The 19,081-nt window shown below is 45.9% G+C and overlaps 1 protein-coding gene across 1 annotated transcript in view; it reads left to right on the top strand.

Annotated features, from left to right (window-relative positions):
* The window catches only part of FREM1 (FRAS1 related extracellular matrix 1), a 792,938-nt gene that overhangs the window by 532,306 nt on the left and 241,551 nt on the right, over positions 1 to 19,081 (top strand). Inside the window, exons 23-24 of the mRNA XM_078675906.1 lie at positions 2,981 to 3,122; positions 8,894 to 9,089. Of these exons, the coding sequence (XP_078532032.1) occupies positions 2,981 to 3,122; positions 8,894 to 9,089 (338 nt within the window). The remainder of the gene's footprint in view (positions 1 to 2,980; positions 3,123 to 8,893; positions 9,090 to 19,081) is intronic.

The following is a 19,081-nucleotide window of genomic DNA, read 5'->3' as shown; positions in this document are numbered from 1 at the left end:
ATGCACTTCAAGGAATTGCTTTGAAGTCACCCCCACTTCTAAGGCACATTTGGGTGTAAGTAATGGGGCTCAGACCCTACCAATTCAGTACACTACTAGACCCGTGAAGAACTCTGCCAGGGGTACAGACTGTTGTGCTAAAAGGATTGCCACTTTGCTTGACTGACTGTTCTGAACGAGCTGCTTCTCTGCCTTGCTGAGCTGCCGTGATGTCTGCTGTTCTGTGCCCTGCTGAGGACAAGGTCTGGACCCATTTCACTTGAACCCAGAGTGACTGCAAGGGCGTGCCCCCTGTTCTGAAGTCTTAGGTCCATCAAAGACTTCCTGCAACCCTGCTGCTGCTGGACTCTGTGGTCAGTGAGTCCTCCCTTGCCTGAGGTGCCAATCCAGTCCAGTGCCTTAGAAGTGAGTTCTGCACCTGTTTTGCTTCAAATTCAACGCAGTGATGACTTTGCGCATGTCGGAACCAACGCAGTGCCAATCCGAGGACATCCGTGCGCAGCTCAGCGAAAACACTGGACCCGGATGCGAGGTTTGAATATGACGCAACTCCTGTATCATGAGGGGTTCGATGATGGCATGGGACCCAACTGTGAGGATCGACGATGATGCAACGACCCAACCTTGTGAATCAGAACAACCGCATCAAATTCAACACAAATGCTTGCTCCATCGAAAGGTACTTTTTCAGAAAGCCCTACGTGGGTCCTGGAGCCGGCCCCTCCTCCATCGCAGTCAGCCTGAACTTTGGATTTACCCTGGTCCAGTACAACCTCAAGTAACCCCTAAGTGCTATTTGACTCTAAGCACTACTTTTTGATGTATTCTTTAAAAATTCAAACCTTAGTTCTGCTTATTGAATTTTTTTGTTTTGGTCTTGTTTTTCTAATGGAAATAATGTGTGTGTGTGTGTTTGTGTGCCTATGTGCGTGCGTGCATACATGTGTGTATTGCATACATACTTTACACAGTGCCTCTTTAGATAAGCCTGACTGCTCTGTGCCAAGCTACCAGGGAGTGAATACAGGTTATCTTTCAGTGTATGACTAGGATTGTGGCCCCTACTTGGACAGGGTACATACCTTTACCTGACTTTAAACTCCCACTGTGATTGAACACAGAGTTATCATCTTCTATAGGGCAGCAGCACAGGAGCAGCTGGTGCACCCAAAATGCGCCACTGCATCTCATAAGAGTGCACAGTGGACAGACTGTGCCGCAGTGCATACCACAGACCCTCTCCTTTGCCTTTTTGTGTCTGGAACCATAGAAAGTGGCTACAATGGCACCCTGTCACTTCAGGCAGCTCCTTAGATGCTACAAGTCAATGTGCCACAGCGAGGGATGCTCATTAAGGCAGGCAGGTGGATGAATGCGTTCAGCAAAGAGCTGGCTATCTTGAGCCCCGCTGATCTCCCACTATTGTAATTGTGAAATTACAGGTGAATATTGTCTATTTTTTATTCCCTCAGATGGAACAGCTTATCTAGAGAGGCATAAATGAAGTCAACCCCTCTCTAGCCAAGTGGATTGGATAAATGACCGAGGAATTTGTTTTGGTTGTTGCCTGGTCACTCCACATTTGCACCAGGCAAAAATGTCTGCTGGAGGAGAGGGCCTTGGGCAGATCCCTCCTCCCTGAGAGGGACTATTGTCCCTGAGCAAATATCACACAGCGGCTGGTCTCAGGGAGAGTCACTGATGCCTCGCATGAACACCACTCAAACCAGTAACACGGTTGACCCAATGTGGATGATATTTGCCTTCACAGAGCCAACACTGAGAGATTACTTTGATTTCCTGTTTTAACGTCAGCCATCCAGTGATAATGACAGGTGGGGGTTCCTGCAGGCGGGACTTCCATCCAGCAGAAGTCCCCACCGTCAACTTTGATTTAACTAATCAGTAGAAGACCTGTCTGGTGGGGGCACACTTACAGGAACGCTAGAGCAACTGTCCCTTTAAATAATTAGGGATGGATTGTGTACAGATTTATTCATATTGAGCACAGAAGGCTCAGGTAATCTCAAAGTGATGAATACATTTTAGGACCCGGACATCCCTAGTATGGTATGTGCCCCTACCCAACCCAAGCAAGGTTCAGACAGAAAATAAAGCGATTCGTGGGAGACTCATATTTATTACAGTCAACTACAGTTATTACAGGTAAGTAAAAGCACACAAATTAGCTTAACATCATGGAAAATCAATACACATGTGAGGTAAAAACTCACAATAGGCAATGCAGTACATTTTTGTGAATAAAGTGATAAACTTGTCCAAAATCATAACAGACCTAGGATTTAAAGGCAAATGACACAATACATAACCAAGCAATCAACATTCCAGCACCAGGGTCTTTTGCAGTCCCAAATGCCTTTGTAACACACAGGTGTAACCACCTGCATCACTGTACCCTTGTCCACCTTTCAAGGTACCACCCCTCAAACACCAGACTGCCTGAGGGGTTGCAATTAGGTGACCAGGAGCTAAATCTCCATGCCCACCCCAGGTAAACCGTGAGCCCTAGCCCCAAAAACGGTGTGTGCATCCTCTAGTTGGCTCAGGATTGCTGCATCCCCCCCTCAGTGCTGTTCTGGGGAGTCAGTAATGTCTATATCGAGCAAAGCAACCAGAGTACCTGCACTTCTTTAATTTGGCAGAGAGAGTTTCTGCACTACTCAGCATTAGTGCAATGCACTTAATGGCATCGTACCAGCACTTCTCAAGAGCAAACAAATTCTCTAAATAGTGACTACCTGCACTTTTATATTTCCATTTAAAGCAATGAGAGAAACACCTAAAACTAATAGTCCAAAAAGTTATACACAGTGCATTCTGCATAATGTGTAGTATTAATACGTCTACAATCATGTTTATAAGACCGAAAGCATTACATTGCAAGCATAAGATTTAAATCTGGCCACACTATTTTACTTTAGAGGATACATTCCATAACCATAGTTGTTATTTATTTCAGGAATAACGAAATAGAGGTGAACATGGGGGAGAGATGCCTTATTTCCAGTGTGGTGCTCTCAGCCGAAGATAAAGACACTCCAAGAGAAAAGATTTTCTATGTGTTTGAAACAATTCCTGAAAATGGAGAGCTTCAAATCAAGGTGAGTGATGTGTTTCGGTATGACAAACTGGCTATGATGCCTGTAATGACCCTAGTACCGGGTTTGACCCGGAAGGATCCACACACATTGTATCACCCTCTGGTGAGGACCGTTCGGGGTCATCCGCCCATACCACTGCCACGGGGCGTACGTGTGTAATTTCAATGCGCTATTAGGATTAGGATGCGCTGCCACCCAAGCACACCAGCACTTTACAATACCCAATGTCATTTTCGATAAAATTTTTGTGTGCTTTAATGCTTCTTTGTGATAGGCGGAGAAATGCTCTGGTACAGAACTAAGCAAAGTCCAAGCTCTCATTGGTTAGCTTGGCGGCCTCGATAAATATAATTATAAAATTAAAGGTCAATTAGAGAAGTCACAGTGGTCACAAATAACATAATTTAGTACAAAAGTCCATTCTCTTTATGCGCAGGCATCATAAGAGATATTGAGACTTGTGTAAATGTGTAATATCTTGTGCCAAGTTCCCCCACAGTTGCGTAACCGACCCCACCCTCGTCAGGTGAATTCAAGCTGAACAGAGTTTGGGAATGTGCAACAAAACGACGATGAACAGCTTGATGGACAGAGTCAGAAAGATGCTCGCCAAGCCTTGAGTAATAATAATAAAAATAATACTGAGCTTATAAAGCGCCTGGTTACACTAGCCAGTGTGTCCCCGCGCTGTGCCGCTGAGGAACCTGTACTGGCCTGTTCCTGTGAGGTGCCCACTCCTGGGCACCCCAAGGTGAAGCCAGGCATCCTAGCGGTAGGGCTGTTGTGGAGATTAAGCAAGCTATTGCAGAGTGGGACTCCATGATTAGAGTAGGCACCGAGGCGAGAGAATTATCGGGTCCGAGGACATTGAGCCCAAGACCCTGCCGCGACAGGAATTGAACCCTGGTCCGGGCCAGACCTCTGCATCAGAGTCTGCTGCTCTAACCAGTGAGCCACACTTCTCCACCCTATAGTTATATACCCTCTTCTAACAATGCATTTTGCCATACGTGGGCCGTTTTTAGGAGAATTACTGTGAACATGATTTATGGTTAAATAGAATTATGAGTTGTAGGGGAACTGGCTAGACGGAGTTCCTTATTTCGCCAGCAAAAACTGCTGAAATGTACATGGAAAAGGGCCAGAAATGAGGCCCTACGTACCAAAAAATTTCATAACAAAAAGTAAGAAAACAAATAATAGGGAAATCAAATGATGCGAAAGGTTTCGCTGCATCCCGTTCCCATATCTATACAATGAAACCTAGCAGTATGAGTCAGCAGCCAATCAGCTCTCGGGCAGTCCCTATTTGGCTCACAGCCAACCACTGGGGAGATGGCAAGAGATCCAGACACTTTCAGAAAGTAATCAAGCATTCTGTTGAACAATGGACACATACAAGAGTGGGAAAGAAATGAATGTTAATATTTTAAGGAATTTGTTTGCCATCCACTGTTTACCCTGATAAGCTGCTTCAAATTGCATGACACCATTTTAAAAGAAAATAGTCTATCCTTTTCTCTGATCAGTCAATGTAGTTCCCGAGGCTGCAAACAGGACCCAGTTCTGTTTGCCCGTCAAGCAGGGACTCGTTATGCTTGAAGATAACATTTTTTCTCCAAAACATTATATTTAGATTTTCTGTATAATACAGAGACCAGAAACATAGCAGCAATCAGAGGCACTGGTACATCTGTGTAGTACCGCTATTGGCCTTAATACTGTACCTGTGGGATTTGTATTGCTCGCTCTCTATCACATGATTGAGAAATCAACAAATAACCTAGGGAGGTTGTATAATGCAGTCCTGACCATGTGATTGTTTTTAATCGAGGGATCAGAAGGGATAGGGATCGAGCAATAAAAATCACACAAAATGTGCCCCTTCCACATTATTGAACTTCTATATTAGTAGGATGTTTAGCGGCAAAAAACATAGGCATAATCATCTACTCCTCCAACTAAAGACTAGGCGGCATATTTACAAAGAAATGATGCAGCACTGTGTTGAAAGCAATTTGGCAGCGCTGCATCATTTAAAAAATGCATGGATGCACCGTATTCACAAGAATATGGCGCACCCCTGTGCTTTCCTTTGTACCGCCACTAAAAAAGTTGCCTAGTACCAATGCAGACACCCGTGCACCATGGTGCAAGTGTGCTTGCGTTGCAGGGATGATTGTTTATGTGCAGGAAGGGACATCTTCCTGCACATAAACCATAATTAAAGACAATTTGCTCCTTCTACATGTCCTGCAAAATGCAGCACACGTAGAAAGAACAAAAAGCAAGGAGAAATGAAAGTATTTCTCCTCGCTGCGCCACTTTAATGCCAACTTTTTGACGGCATTATGTTTTTGGGGCTTCCTCAGATTTACTGATCATTGTATATCTGGGGCAGTGTCAAACAGTGATGGTTGTTATGGTGGAATGCCCACAGCAACACCCATTGCACGCCTCTTTCACGCAAAGTGATGCGTGAAAGGAGCCATATTTACAAGGCAATAAAAAGCCATGCAGGCTGGCTTTATGAATATGGGCCAGCACACCATTCCACCCGAGCATAAAAAATAGTAACTCTCCGGTGGCGCTAGGGGCTTGTAAATATGCCCCTAGGTCATATTTCGCCAGTGAAGTGAGGGGGGGGTGATGATGAAGTATGTCACCTCAGTGTGTCTGGGTCCTTGACCTTTCTAATAGGAAAACCACTTCCAGTGTATCTCCTTTTGCAGGATATGACCTTAAGGTACCCCCTGTGACACAGTTATAAGGCTGCGTCAAGTACTGTTGTGATACCTAAATCTCAACCAATCAGTTGTTTTTTGCTCAGTCGACCACTATGGACAGGGATCAAGCAAATGCAAATCAACCTTGGTCTGCTCCAAAAAGGGTAAGTCCAGTCCAAAATGATTTTTTTTCTATTCCCTTTGTAGCAGAGCACAAGGAACCTTAGACATGGTTGAGCTTCATCATTGAGGGCTACCTTGACTTCTCCAACACAGTGAACTATGGGATCCACAACTGGACATAACCCTGCCAATTTGGCTGACTCAATAAGAAACCCAAAGAGTAATGAATTAATTTCAACCACTGGGGCTCAGTCACATTCCAATCCATAATTTTTTGATCACCATGGCACTACATAAATCAACCAAATTAAATGTTGGCCCGCCTCACACTAAATAAACCAGCATCCAGTAACTGAAGCACCCTGAAGCTTGTTGGGCTTAATCAGTAAGGCGCAGCTTGGGTCCTATGGCACGGAGATCTAAAATATGGACAGCTGAACGCCTGAAGCCAAAATTATAATTCTATGAAACGACTACATAATAGTTCTACATTTGTTGTTGCTGAATATACTACACACATTGCATAGGAGACAAAATGAATAGAGTCCTGCCTGTTATGTGAAAGGCAGAGCAGTGTACGTTTTACCTAAGACTTGTTTTTCTCACACTCATGTTTCTTCACAGTGTCATGTGCCTCCAGTCACCTTAGAGCTGTTTTTAATATATTTCCATTGGTATATGTGTTTTCTGGAGGATGAACATTTGAGATGTGCTAGTTATTGTGAAACACCTTTGTGTGCATACCTTAAAACATGTAGGAGCCAGACGTGGAACAGACAGAAAACTAGTGAGACAGGAATAGATGGGAAGGAGAGAGAGGGGGAAATGATTGTGAATAAAGTTTTGGCGTTTGTGTGCTATTTAAAATCAGATATTATACATAACTAAAACTCACACAGAATTTATAATCAACAATTGTGAACTCTCAGGACTGAAAATGCACGAGGCAGCATCCATGAGAGATCAGGTATGGCAGCTTCGAACATAGACGATATAAGGCTGGGCTTCAAATGACAAACCCCCAGTTTCTTGCTGACACTTTGTGATCCTGAGCAGTTCACCTGAATAATTTAAGTTATAATTAGTCGTCTGCAAGGACCTTTGTAACCTTAGGGATAGATCTGCTATCGAAGGACTCAATTTGTCAAATCTTTAAAACATACATTATAGCTCTGCTTTCTGCGGTTTGGCCATTTAGAAAGCTCTGCAGCCTGAGACCTGAGATTTTAAGCTCCTTGTCACCTGAGTTATCCGTCTGCTATTAAATGCCTCACCCTGTAAATTCTCTGTAAGCTGAGAGATAGATCTACTGTCTATTGCCAAAGCTTGTAAATTCAGTTTAACTGAAGGTATACTTCTGATATGAAAAGTAAAGGTTTGCAAGCTCTGTGTAATGCAAGAGGTACTTTAGCTATCTATAGGTGCGCATACTACTTTGGTGGGTGGAGGATAAATACATCAGGGCAAAAGAGTAAATCATTCTGTTGCCCTGATGGAGTCCCCACCCGTCAAATTTAGAAATTACCACCAGGCTGTAATTTGTTATGCATTGGCAGGTACTGCCATCACGGTGATTCCGGGCAATTCTTTGTTAAGTTTGACGTACAGCTCCATCAACATGATGAAGCCGTCCATCAAACTTATATTTTTTATTTTCAAAAAAGAAAAACCCAAAGTAGGATTTTCCTTTTGAAAATAAAAGATTTTTTTTGTCTTTTACAGCCCCTTGCTGCCAGGGTTTTCCTAACAGTGACTGAATGTAAAAAATGGCTATCTAAATTGAGTTGGAGGACATATAGCCGTTTCTCTGACAGCCCCTACTCCGTCAGGCAATCAGAGAAGTTTGGTCACAGCAGAGATGGAGTAGTATTTGCTGTTGCCAAACTTATGTCCTCCGCATATAAAATATGGGCCATTTTTTTGGTAGTAAGGATACTCCATCACTGTTATATATATATAAAATATATAAATCCCCTTGATAGGCTAAAACTAGTCCGCTTTTTTTTATTTGAGATTTATCAACACTGTTTGGGGATTGAGTCTGTTAGGTTTGTTAAACATTAGCTATGTGTCTGAGAAAATTGATACCTTTAATCTCCTTTTCAACTGAGAGGACGCTCTTCATTGTGATCCCCAAGCTTGGCTTGGGTCTATGTATAGTGTCAGAAAGTTCTGTGGTGTGAGCCCTAAGCATGTAAGTTCTATTTCACTAAAATTCCATCAAATATGTGATTAGTGGTGTAGGAAAGGTTGAGGCAGTAGAGTGTCAATAGTTCCCTTAGCTATTAAAAATGTGGGTTTTCAACAGTGCCATCCATTGACGTCCACAACTTTTCCCCCTTGTAATATTCTCCACCTGATTCCCGAGAGTCGTACTGGGCAGTGGAAAAGTCTGTCTGCTTGGAAGATTATCCACTGTCAGAAAGGGAAACTCCCTGTCATGTTTGCAAATCCTGTGTTTGTAAATCCGAATCTTGGAATTTCATTCAAAGTTTTTTTCTCCCATGAGTGATAGAGAAAAGAAAGGTACCATCAATTGGCCCAAAAATTAACAAAACTGTGTTTTTCTTACAAAATGTATAATGGGCCTGTGGGTCAAACACAACAGCATAAAATGCAATGTCACCATATGTACGAATGAGGGGCATAGAGGCGCTGTGGCAAAACCTGACAGAGGACAAGGAGGACAACAATCAAAGGTGGAGGGTATGAGAATAAGGGATAATTGAGTCCCTCCTCCAATAACGCCCATAATGTTTAACATTATAATATAGTCATCATAGTTCAAGATGTGCAGGACACGTGCCATGGATATAGCTTCTACTACCCTTTGCTTTTGAGTAATCTTGGCATGATGTCAGAATGCTGGTTGTTAATTTTTTAATGACAAGCTACAACTAAAACTGTTTGTGATTTTCTTAGAAGCATCAATCATGGGCGCCCCTCCAAAAAGGCATGAACTGCACTCAGGATGACATAGACATGAATTTGCTGCAGTATGTTCATACTGGAGCCATGGGGTCAAAGAGTCAAGACAGTTTCTCCTTTCACCTCTGGGATGGAGACAACCGTTCACCAGCTCTACACTTCTACATTATTATCAAGGACATGGTGAAAGGTAACTCTCTTACTGTTGTATTCACACTGCAGCAGGATTGACTCATACCAACGGGACTCAAATGTATGTTCTTGAAGTTTTTTGGTCAAAGGCCATATAATAAATAACTAAGGGCTTCGGTCCATTTTACAATCGTGTTTTGGAAAGTTGCCTTTCAGTGGATTCACTGAAATTCTGGGCAGGTTGTACATTTTTAAGCATACTCTTGTTGTCCTAAGCTTACTTGTGTGGTCTGTATGCATGGTGGTCAATCCATCGGACTAAGTGTTTGATTTTGTTCTCTCTACAAGGATAATATTTTTCCTTCCCCCCACAACTCATTTAAATATAGGGACATTTATGGAACTTTTAATTTCATTTTTAAACTTTCTACTACTTTTTGGGAAGTTAGTCTACACATGCAAATGGAATGGATAAACATCAGGAATATTGCTGAACATCAGCAAAGTTATAAATTTGTGGGTCTTCAATCCCTTCCTAAAGTGTTGTTAGCCTCCAAAGGGAGAGTCCTTTGCATCTCTCCTGATCCCAAATTTAGAACATCTCTAAATCTGCCAATCCTGCAGATTTTCTCTATTTATATATACATTTGCAGCCCTACATGTGTGTCGAAATCTGATATGTGTGACTGAAATGTTTAGTTAATTTTAACTGATGTTTTTTCATCATTCTCAAAAGTTACAATAGGGTTCTATGTCATTTTGAATGTGATTAAAAGGCAACGTACCCATCCACAGTCAGCTTGTTATCATCAAACTGTCAACAACGTTTCTTTTCAATCAATCCCATTGTTGTGCTTCTCTTCCAAGAGTGCAATATACCATTATAGTTCTATTCCCTGCGGTCAGACACATCCATTACCTTCCCATGAACCTCTGAACAAAGCAGCAAATACTCAAGTCAGCAGTACACTTATATTAAACATCTCCTCAATGCTTATCCAATTGTGTATGTATAGAAAGACCACAGCATCATTTTTATGAAACGACACACTGGCCTTCTAGCTCTTCACTGCATAAGTTACATTCCTTTTTCCTTAATTCTAAGTCAGTCTCAGGTGTCATACTCCCATTATCACTTGGCTTCTATCCCTGTTGGGCTTCCTCAACCAAGTGGTTAACAACAAAGTTCTCTTTGCCAATGACTTTTACCCATGATAACAACGGAAGACTCTATATCAGCGGTCACACATTCCATTCTGAATGCATGCATTGGTGTCAATGTTTTCATTTCATCTTTTTTTTCTCACTGTTACTCTTTTCCCTTGGAGGACTGAGACACTGTTATGTCTAAGTCTAATTAATACTCGATTTTCAGCCTCAGTTCCAACCTCAAGACCAAGAATGATCACAACTAAAACGCGATGGCGGGGCATGAGTTTAGCAATACATGAGATGGTATTACAGAGAAGGTAGGGTTTGGTGAAGGCCCGGTTAAAAGTCTAGGAAATAGCTGACTGAGTAGAATGATTTGTCAAGGAGAAGATTGAGTTAGTTAAACAGGGACGAAAGTAAATGTTTCAGATAATGGAATAAGAAAGTTACAAATTGAGAAGAGGATTTTAGTTCAGAGGTATGAGCGGAGCATGTGGTAACTGTGAAAGGTTCAGCTGTGAAATCATATATATTTTTTAGAGTGAATCAGCATAGAAGGCTTTGAGCTGCTAGGCACATCTGTTGCTGTCTTGGTTAAAGGCTTCAAGGTAAAAAGGAAGTGATGATGCTGATGGTATCCATGACTAAATATAGCTCCTCCAAAAGGGAAATAGGCTAAGTGGGCTCTAGAGGATAAGGATGTTCTGTCTGAAATAGCATCAATGGCAGACTGGTAAATGCTCAGATATTAAGGAGTTATTATGGAGATGCACCTACAGTACTAAAGAAAGAATTGTTGAGGCTTGATCATTTTGTAAATTTAATCGTAAAATATTTTTGTGCTGTCATGAGCAGAGAATGTTAGTAGTCAATATACAGCCTTATATAGAATCAAGGTACCTTTGCCTAGGACCAAAATAGGCGTTGTTTAGGTCTATTCATGTTGTATTGCTCAAAACCGGCCAATCAGAATTTTGACATCTTCCTCTTTATTGCACATAACTTTAGAAAAGAGCTGGGTATTGTTTTTTTTTTAAACAAATTTTATTGGTTTTTTTGTCACAAAAAAGACACATCCATTATAACATTCCCATATCTCCCGATCATATACTAGTGGGCTTGTATAGGAAAGTCCTAACTAGCGGTCCCCAGTATGTACAGGATCAAGGGTATAAATTCACAAAAGGAGGCAGTCCTACCCATTTTGCCCTTGAAGGTCCAGGAAATGCTAAAGTTAACTCCCCCATCCCCCTCCCCAGTTCCCACCATCGGTACATGTTGAACATTGATGTCATTGAGGTTCCGAATCACAGGAGCCGTCAGGTAAGGGATCATGCAGTGCACCTGTCACGTTACAGGGGAATATTCTATTTGTAGTGTTAGTCGTCCGGGTCGTGTCGTGTGTCATGGTCACGTAGTGTTTGTACCAGGGCCTCCCACGCCTGCGCCATCTCCAAAGCCTTGTGATTCTGCAGCCGTCGCGCCAATTGAAACCTCAACGTGCTCTCCCCACTAGCCCATTTAAGGAACTCATTGCGCCATCTAGCACCCACTGGGCCTGTCTGAGCTTTCCAGTATCGCGTAATTTCGCGCTTCGCAAGAATGAGCCCCATGTCTATGAATTTGCTTGTGATCTTATTTTTAGGGGTGTGCAGAAACCAATGGAGGACCCCAACAGCCATGTCAAACTTCAAGTCTCGCTCCGTCACCTAAAAGAGCTGGGTATTGTTGTCATAAGTTTGAAAACTCATGTCATGAACTTCAAATAGTTTGTGTACTGTCCCATGAGACTCTGCATTCGATTGTGACATCTAAAGCAATATATATGTTCCAAATCCTTTTAGCTGTCCTATAGATTGGTGTACATATCTGCAACCTAAAGTATTTTAGGTGGACCTTTGGTTCAAAGGCAGTCAACAAGCCAAGATCTCAAACAGCGATGTCTTCCCATTACCATACATCATTGCCATTGTCCCCTTAGAACTGAACATGTCTGTTGTTTAGGGTGCATCCATAAGAGACTTTTCTCTGTATTAGAGGAGCAAGGTTAACCAATGCCGGTCTTTTATCTCCTTACCGACCTTAAATCTCACAAATGAGAGCTGACTACGCTCTCTGCCAAGCATGACACCAAAAGATCTCTCATCCAGCACCTTAATCTCCATATGTTTTTTCAGATGTTTATTAATTTGCTGAGTAATTACATTGTGTTATTTTTCCCAAGGTATGATGTGCTTGCAAACAGAGAGTGGGTTGGCGGCATCTGTTGAATCCAACATCTGTGACATTTTCCATGTCATCTATTGTCATTCTGGAATTGTGTTCTAAAGAAATGTATTAAATTAAAAAAAGGCGGTGGTGGTGTAATTAAAGTTCAGGACTAATGCAAGCTCCTCAAAAAGGAAAAATAGGTCAAGAGGGCATTTAATTTAGATAAGTAGATATGTGTTAATTTTCACATTGCAAGATTTATTACATGAATTATCTATTCAGTGTATTTTTCTGTAACTGGAGAAAAATTAAATTCTCTCAGGTACTTCCTGTGTTCACATTTCGGCTTCATTAGCTCTTACACTAATCAAGGGTCAATTGTTCATTACTAAATCTATAGGGTGAGCTAAATGGAGGTAACACCACCGCAATGTGCTTTGCTTCCAGTATGGTTGCATATGGCATACTGTTGTGAGAGTATTACACCAATACCTAATTTGACCCCTCCTTAACTCAAGTTTCTGTCATTGCAAGGAGATCAATATTTTCATCTTGCAGTTCAAGAAAACATTTAAGTGCATATGCTACTGCTGAGCGCATATTTATTGTGATCTGCCCCGCTCGGGTGCCCTGCCGTTGGGCCACTGACTGACGACGTTGAGGACGGCCAGTCTTTCAGGCCGCAATTAGCCGGAGACTTAGCTGACCCAGAAGACGAGAGAGAGGCCCGGCGCCCCAGGTGTGAGTCGAGCTGAGACTCCCCCGCCTGACATCCTTGGGGGGACGAGGAACCGAGTATACAACCTCCGGTTTCCAAGTGGGACCCGAGACTGGTGGCGCCCCGTGAGCCGCCCAGGATATTCGATCGGACCCAGCGAATCATGGGGAAAAGGGACATCCCGCCTAAAGTGCCCAAGCAGGGGACAATGGACAGCTTCACAGCTCCGCGTACGGCCTCGGTGGGCCCCAGCGACACGTCTAGGGCGCGATCGGACACTGCACTATTGATGGAAGCCATCCAGGCGTCCCGAACAGACATTCAGGAATCCAGAGCTGCCCTGGAAGTGAAAATAGGAGAAGTATGTTCAGAGGTGACACTTCTGCGCCAGGACTTTCGGAACCTTTCCGACAGGGTCAACTCTGCAGAGACACGAATAGGTGAGGCGGAAGACTCAATCACCACCCTACGCAAGGACATGGCGGAACTGCAGGCGTCTCACCGCCAACTTCTATGGAAGGTCGACGATGCTGAAAATAGAGCGCGACGGAACAACCTCCGCTTTGTTGACTTTAGGGAGGGAATCGAGAAAATGGACATGGTGTCCTTCCTACGCACGTGGCTCCTGGAGACCTTCCCGACGGTGCAATTCTCCCCCTGCTTCATCATTGAGAGGGCGCATAGGGCTCTCCTGGCGAAACCTCCGGAGGGAGCCAGACCACGGCCAGTCATTGCACGCTTTCTTAATTTCGCCGACAGGGACCTCATTCTAAGGGAGGCAAGGAAGTTAGACGAGATACGTCTGGAAAATGCTCATATTATGGTCTTTCCGGACTACAGCCAGGAGGTGCAAAAGCAACGCCGCGCCTTCGACTCCGTTAAAGCGAAGCTCAGAGACCTAAAGATCACATATATGCTCCTCTTCCCAGCTAAACTCAAGGTGATCTATAAAGACCAGTCACTTTTCTTCACCCACCCAGAGGACGCTTGGCAATGGCTGGAGGAGCGCCCGATCCTGAACAGCAGGGAAAGAGTCAGTAGAGACACATCAGAGAGAACCCTACATAGTGCAGCCCACTGGGACCTTCCTAAGGCACAAAGGCAGAGACTTGCGAGGATGTCGAGGGGACAATTCCAGGCGACACCCTACCAAGGCCGTGATATGGGACCCACGCGGAAAGGACGCTCGGCTTCGCCGACGGGGACAGCCGGACCAGGCTCCCGATCTGCTAGGCTACGATCGCAGGCCCGCTCGGAGGACGGCGAGGAGGGTGACCTGACAGGCCGCACGTCTGGAGAGGAGGATCTAGGGGAAGGAAGCCAGTCCGCACACCCGCTGGCGGAGGAGATTCGTGTGCTGGAGCAGGACTTCTCTGGACAACTGAGTGCGCCGAAATCAGAGACACAAGACTCCAAATCATAAACCGCAGGGACATGGAGCACTGAATGTCATTAGTGAGGCGCAGACGTCCCCTCTCTGACACGCTCTTTGAACGGTGGTGTACACGGGCCATGGGAATGGCATCCAGAGAGAGGAGTGGAGAGCACGCAAGTTGACATGCTTCCTTGTTTCACAAGTTTGATTGTTATTTGACTTTTTGTTACCTGGGTATTTGACAGGGAGGGTGTTTGTGGGTGGGCGACAGGCCTACTCCTGCGGAAAGTTATTGTCCTGTCTAAGGATGGCACCGGAAGGGGAGGGAGGCGGGGAGGGGGGGGGAGAGGGAGTTCTCCCGTTTGTTCGGACGGCGGTCCGGGGAGGGAAAGTTGGGGGGAACACAATTTCATTGAACACATGCAGCAGCGCGCGAGCTGAACTCACGCTTCACCTACACATGCCGGGGCCAGGACGAGGGCAGATACCATGTTTCCCAATGGCAAGTACCGTAGTCACTCCACAAGGGGGAGGCAGGAGTTTGAGCATCCTGACGTGGACCGTCAATGGTCTGGGTTCTAAAATCAAAAGAGGCCTGGTAAATGCCTACATTAAGAGGGTGGACCCAGACTTTACTTTCTTGCAAGAAACGCACCTCAAGGGTACTCTGAGTGCCTTTATCGCTCGGGGGAGGCACAGGGTTTTAGCGCATGCAGGATACACCTTGGACTCTAGAGGGGTGGCAGTCATTGTTAGAAAAACATCCCCATTCTGCATCACACGCACTTGGCTAGACCCCCAAGGAACATACGCCGGAGTGCAGGGCACCTGGAATAGACGCACCTACACGCTTGTCTCGGTCTATGCACCGCCCAAACTACAACCCCGTACACTCACAGCGCTTACCCATATACTCCTAGAGACCTCGGATACGATACAAGTAGTGGGAGGGGACTTTAACGATGTCATGCACACCGATCTGGTGACGTGGCTAGGAGCGGACACCAGACCACACTCTGCAGCAAGATGTCAGCCATAGGTCTTACAGACATCTGGCGGTGGCTTCACCCGACACAACAGGCGTACTCATACTATTCTGGGGCACATAGGGTGTTTTCGAGACTCGACTATATTTTTATGTCCCGTCAATACTTGAAGGCAGACGATATTGCTGAATACAAAGCCAGGGGCATATCAGACCACTCACCACTGTATGTCAGGGTAGGACAGGCTCAGGGTAGGCACCCCGGATCATGGCGCCTGGCGACATGGGACTTACAAAACACTACCATACTCAGAGGCATACGGGCTGACATTAAGGTGTACCTGGCCGAAAATGAGGGTACGGTCGACTCAAGCGTTATTCTATGGGAAGCCATGAAGCCGGTACTTTGGGACAGGATAAACTCCAGGTTAGGTGAGGAAAGACGGAAACTCCAGGCTGACGTGGCCGCATTGGAACAGGGTATCCTAGAGAGGGAAAGGGACCATTTAGCCCGGGCAAACACCGAGACCCTTCAGAGGCTTCTAGATATGCAGAAACAATACAGGGAACTAGTGACTGACGAAGCAAAGACCCAATCCCTTGCCACCCTACACAGACTATACGATGTGGGGGACAAGTCAGGGAAGCTACTGGCGTGGCTTAGCAGGAAAGAACGGGCGGCGAGGTGGATTGACAGTGTTAAAACCAATGGAGGCGACACGGTCAGCAACGATGCGGAGATAGCCGAAACTTTTGCTACGCATTTTGAGGCATTCTATACAGCCCGCGACCTTGCCACTCCAGAAGAGGCGCTCCAGTATTTGGATGCAACACTCCTACCGACCTTGCCACCCGAATCCATGGATGCCCTGGAAGCGGACATATCGGTAGATGACATTACTGAGGCCATTGCTAGATTGAGACCAGGCAAAACCCCGGGTCCCAACGGCTTCCCGGCGGAGCTCTTTAAGCGAACAGCGGACCTACTGTCGCGGCACCTTAAGGGCCTCTTTATTGGTGCCCTTGGAGAAGGAGAGCTACCCCCAGACTTGGCTAAGGCCACCATTGTCCCAATATACAAAGAGGGCAGGCCTCGGGATGATTGCACCTCATACCGACCCATCTCCCTACTGAACACGGAAGTGAAAGTGCTAGCCACCATCTTGGCAGCCCGTTTGAGAACAGTTATTACGGGACTGGTTCATCTGGACCAGTCGGGTTTTCTACCAGACAGAGCCACTAAGTTGAATCTTAGACGAACCCATAATTGGCTCCAAGAAGTCCGGGGCCGCAGCGACCCCCATTGGTTCCTCTCCCTGGACGCTGAAAAGGCGTTCGATGCAGTAAACTGGCCCTTTCTCTTTGCAGTTCTATGTAAGTTCGGTTTTGGACCGAATTTCATCCGGTGGGTGCGGCTCCTCTACACTGCCCCGAAAGCTAGGGTGCGGGTGAACGGGAATCTATCACGCGAGTTCCAGATTCAAAGAGGTACTCGACAAGGGTGCCCCCTGTCCCCCCTCTTGTTTACGCTCACGATAGAGGTGCTCGCTGCCAGGATCCGACAAAACGTTGCAATTCACGGTTTTATGAGCAGTGCCACGGACCCGCTGTCTGAAAAAATCTCACTATATGCAGACGATGTCCTGCTCTATGTCACTGAGCCGGACACCTCGATCCCGGAGCTCTTCCGAGAAATAGAACGATATGGTAAGATGGCTGGCCACAAAATAAACTGGCACAAGTCGGTACTCTACGACCCTAGGGGCCGGAATCAATGGGGCACTATACCAGAAGATCTCCAGACAACCTTCGAGGGTTTCCAATATCTCGGGATCTATGTTACAGCGAATGAGACTCTTTCCTTCGGTAAGAATTTAGAACGGATCATACTTCACGCGGTGGCAGATATGAATCGATGGAGACAGCTCCCGCTGACGCTCCTAGGCAGGGCGGCCATGTTTAAAATGGTCACGCTACCGAAATACCTATATGCTCTACAAAATGAGTATTACCCGATACCAGCATTGGTCTTCCACAGGATCCATGCGGACCTGCGATCCTTCCTCTGGCTGGGCAAGCATGCCAGGGTGGCCCTGTCAACGCTCCAGAGGCATCAATACAGCGGGGGGATCTCGCTTCCTAACCTAGAGGCATACTATTGGGCTGAACATCTCATTCCTATCAATGACTGGCTCCACGCCCCGGCAGATCACCCGACGTACGCTCTGGAAAGAGCGAAACTGTCGTCCAAAAACTTACTATCCTATCTGTATGGACCCTCTCGAAGGTCTTCCCTCCTCCCGGCGACAGCCATAACGATGGCTGCATGGACGAAGGCCAACCGTCGTATGGGATGGTATAAGAGGCCTACACGACAGACGCCATTGTGGCACTGCCAGTGGCTGGTGGATCTCCACAAACTGCGAGGCTTTCAGAGGTGGGACGACATAGGCATTTCCACGATAGGGACTGTAATTGCCAAGGGAGAGCTCAAATTGTTCCAGGTACTACAGGCGGAATTCGGGCTACATAACACACAACACTTTAAATATATACAACTGCGTCACGCCTGGAAGGCCCAACACATTACACTCATGGATATCCCCGAGTATGCTCCTCTGGAGGGGCGGCTCCTTCAGGAGCAGATGGCGGAAAAGGCTGTCCCCCCGACATATAAAACGTTAACTAACCATACACTGGGTGACCTGGCAAAGCTAAGGGCCACGTGGGAGGCAGACGTGGGTGTGATGGAGGATCTGGACTGGGACACGGTACTGATGCATCCCCGGGAGGGGGCGGTCAAGTCCCGACTGCGACTGATCCAGTTCAATGTACTCCATAGAACATACTATGATAGGCGGCGGCTTTGTAGAATGGGGAAAATAGAGGACCCTGGTTGTCTTAGGTGCCATCGAGGGGTGGGCGATTTTTTTCACACGATATGGTCCTGTAGTGTCATACAAGCATATTGGACCCAGGTATTTAAAGAATTGGAGGAGGTCCTAGAGGCCTCGATCCTACAAGACCCCAAGCTAGCGTTATTGGGCATGACCAATGAGGAAGATCTGACACGTCCCCTTCTCATATTTCTGGTCCTAGCACTGGTAGTGGCGAAAAGGGACATTGCAATGCACTGGGGGGCGCCGGACCCACCAGCCCTGGAGGAATGGAGGAGAGGGCTTGACCTCTACATGGCAGCTGAAAGGGTGACGTATAAGGCCAGGGGATGTCCCAAAAAATTCCGCAGAGTTTGGTCCAAGTGGAGACAATACCATGGGCTAGATGGGGGGCTGTGAGGGTGGGCTTCCTTTGCCGGACGCGGGATGGGTTACCGGGGTGAATAGGACGCTGATATTGAAAGGATGTAAATCACTACTGTGCTAATGGGCTGACATGGGGCAAATGCGATTTGCGACTCGGAACTATGAAGTACGCCCTTGGCGCTGGTGAGAGGGGGAGCGGGTGGGAAGGTGTGGCTGCTGCGGTGTGTTTCTTACTGTTTAGGGGGGGGAGGGGGGGTCCAGTACAAGCAAAAATGCAGAGGCCTGGAATACTCTTTGATTGCTCAGAAATGTATGTTGGACACGTCAATGACACCCTATCAAACCT

The sequence above is a fragment of the Lissotriton helveticus genome, chromosome 2_1, assembly GCF_964261635.1.
Source record: "Lissotriton helveticus chromosome 2_1, aLisHel1.1, whole genome shotgun sequence".
Lineage (NCBI taxonomy): Eukaryota > Metazoa > Chordata > Amphibia > Caudata > Salamandridae > Lissotriton > Lissotriton helveticus.
This window is presented reverse-complemented; position numbering and strand designations above follow the sequence as displayed.